Source organism: Coenobita brevimanus, chromosome 104 (genome assembly GCF_032717465.1).
Source record: "Coenobita brevimanus isolate Jiangsu-jjx chromosome 104, ASM3271746v2, whole genome shotgun sequence".
Lineage (NCBI taxonomy): Eukaryota > Metazoa > Arthropoda > Malacostraca > Decapoda > Coenobitidae > Coenobita > Coenobita brevimanus.
This window is the reverse complement of record NC_137057.1, coordinates 5,086,711-5,088,581: the sequence shown is the minus strand read 5'-3', so window position 1 is coordinate 5,088,581 and position 1,871 is coordinate 5,086,711. Positions and strand designations below refer to the sequence as shown.

The window sequence follows — 1,871 nt, the reverse complement described above, 5'->3', positions numbered from 1 at the left end:
GAACCGTGCTCGAGCTGTTCTAGCGGATAATTATCTCGATGATGGGGCATCAGCACAACTAGCCGGCTCCAGACAGCACACAGTGGCTCCTGCATTAGTTGGTGTTGGTGGTGTGCGCTGCCATTCCTGTAACCAGCCGAACCACTACGCTCGTGACTGCCGGGCTGGACGCAGTGTGCGCAGAGGTAGAGGTGGGCGAGGTAATGTGCGCTGCTTCAGATGCGGGGGACGAGGCCACATCGCTACCTCATGCCCTTCGGGAAATGGATCAGGAGAGATGGGACCAGCGCCAGCCTCCTCTCCAGACCGTCAGTGAGAGGCGCTTTACCAGTGACTCGCTTGGTTGTTGATGGAAAGAACTGTGATGCCCTGGTAGACACCGACTGTATTCAGAGTATTGCACACGTTTCCATGTGCTCTCGCTGGACCAAAGGAAATATCAGTGTGAGGACAGTAAGCGGTGAGCTTTATATGTGTATGGGAACAGGTGTGGTAACAGTCCAGCTACTGTCAGGAGTGTCCGTGTCTGTGAATGTGATTGTAGTGCCTTCCAAGCCTCTTAATTTTGACTTTATTCTGGGCATGAACGGTGTTGAAGCCCTGCAGGGAGTGACAGTGCATTCACCGGACAAAGTGCGATTTGGTATTGAGGAAGTGCAGGCTTCAGCCGTGACAGTACCTACCATACAACGAAATATTGTCGAGGGGGATTTTGAAGTAACATATGACAGTGCAGCTAAAAAGTGGACAGTGTTGTGGAACTGGCGTGATAACTCAGAGCCTCCACGACTACTGAATACTGTGTCTGAATACAGGGTGCCGAATGAAGCTCGAAAAGAATATGAAAATGAACTGTGTGAATGGATTAAGGACGGATGGCTAGTTCCACACAACGAGAGTATACATGGCCCTGTGAAAGGAACTATCCCTCTGATGGCTGTCGTGCAGCAAAACAAGAAAAAAGTACGCCCTGTCCTTGATTTTCGTGAGTTGAATGCCCATCTTAATTTGCACACAGCTGAAGCGGACGTCTGCACTGAGAAGATACGGGAGTGGCGCAGGCGTGGACAGAGGGTCGCTCTCATTGACTTGCGCAAGGCTTACCTACAGATACACGTTCACAGATCGCTATGGTCGTCCCAGACAGTGGTGTTCCGTGGGAGACGTTACTGTTTGACTAGACTGGGCTTTGGACTGAACATCGCACCACTAATATTGAAGGAGGTCCTGAGTCGTGTGTTGAGCATGGACGAGAAGATAAACCGCGCCACTTCACCATACCTGGACGATATTCTGGTGGACGAAAGTGTGGCGAGTGCAGCAGAAGTGGAATGTCACCTTAGTCGTCACGGCCTGCTCTGCAAACCTCCCGAGATTGTGTCTGAAGGAGCTCGTGTGCTGGGCATTAGAGTCTGGGGGGAGCACGATCGTCTCGTCTGGAAGCGTGATAACGGCGTTGGCAAGCTACCTGAAAAGCTGACTAGGCGGACAGTGTTTTCACTCTGCAGGCAGCTAACGAGTCACCTTCCTGTTTGTGGCTGGTTGCGAGTGGCGGCGTCGTACATTAAAAGACGGGCCAATGAGGTCACGACTACGTGGAACGACGAGATTAATGACCTCAGTTTGCACTCGATGCTTGCAGACACGTTGGAGCGGGTGAAGAACTCAGACCCGGCCCGAGGACGATGGGATGTGGCGGGAGACGAAGCTATACTATGGGTAGATGCAAGTTCACTCGCATTGGGAGCTGTGTTGGAGGTGAAAGGTGAAGTTATTGAAGACTCGTGTTGGTTACGACGGGACGAGTGCTCTCGCATTAATCTTGCGGAGCTGGACGCTGTTATTAAGGGGATAAATCTTGCAATCTCCTG

The 1,871-nt window shown here is 51.7% G+C and overlaps 1 protein-coding gene across 1 annotated transcript in view; it reads left to right on the top strand.

The window, feature by feature from the left end:
• The first annotated feature begins 411 nt into the window (after positions 1–411).
• LOC145415966 (uncharacterized) overlaps positions 412–1,871 on the top strand; it is a 2,364-nt gene continuing 904 nt past the window's right edge. Inside the window, exon 1 of the mRNA XM_080285069.1 lies at positions 412–1,871. This exon is cut by the window's right edge and continues 904 nt beyond it. Coding sequence (XP_080141195.1) covers positions 412–1,871 — 1,460 coding nt within the window.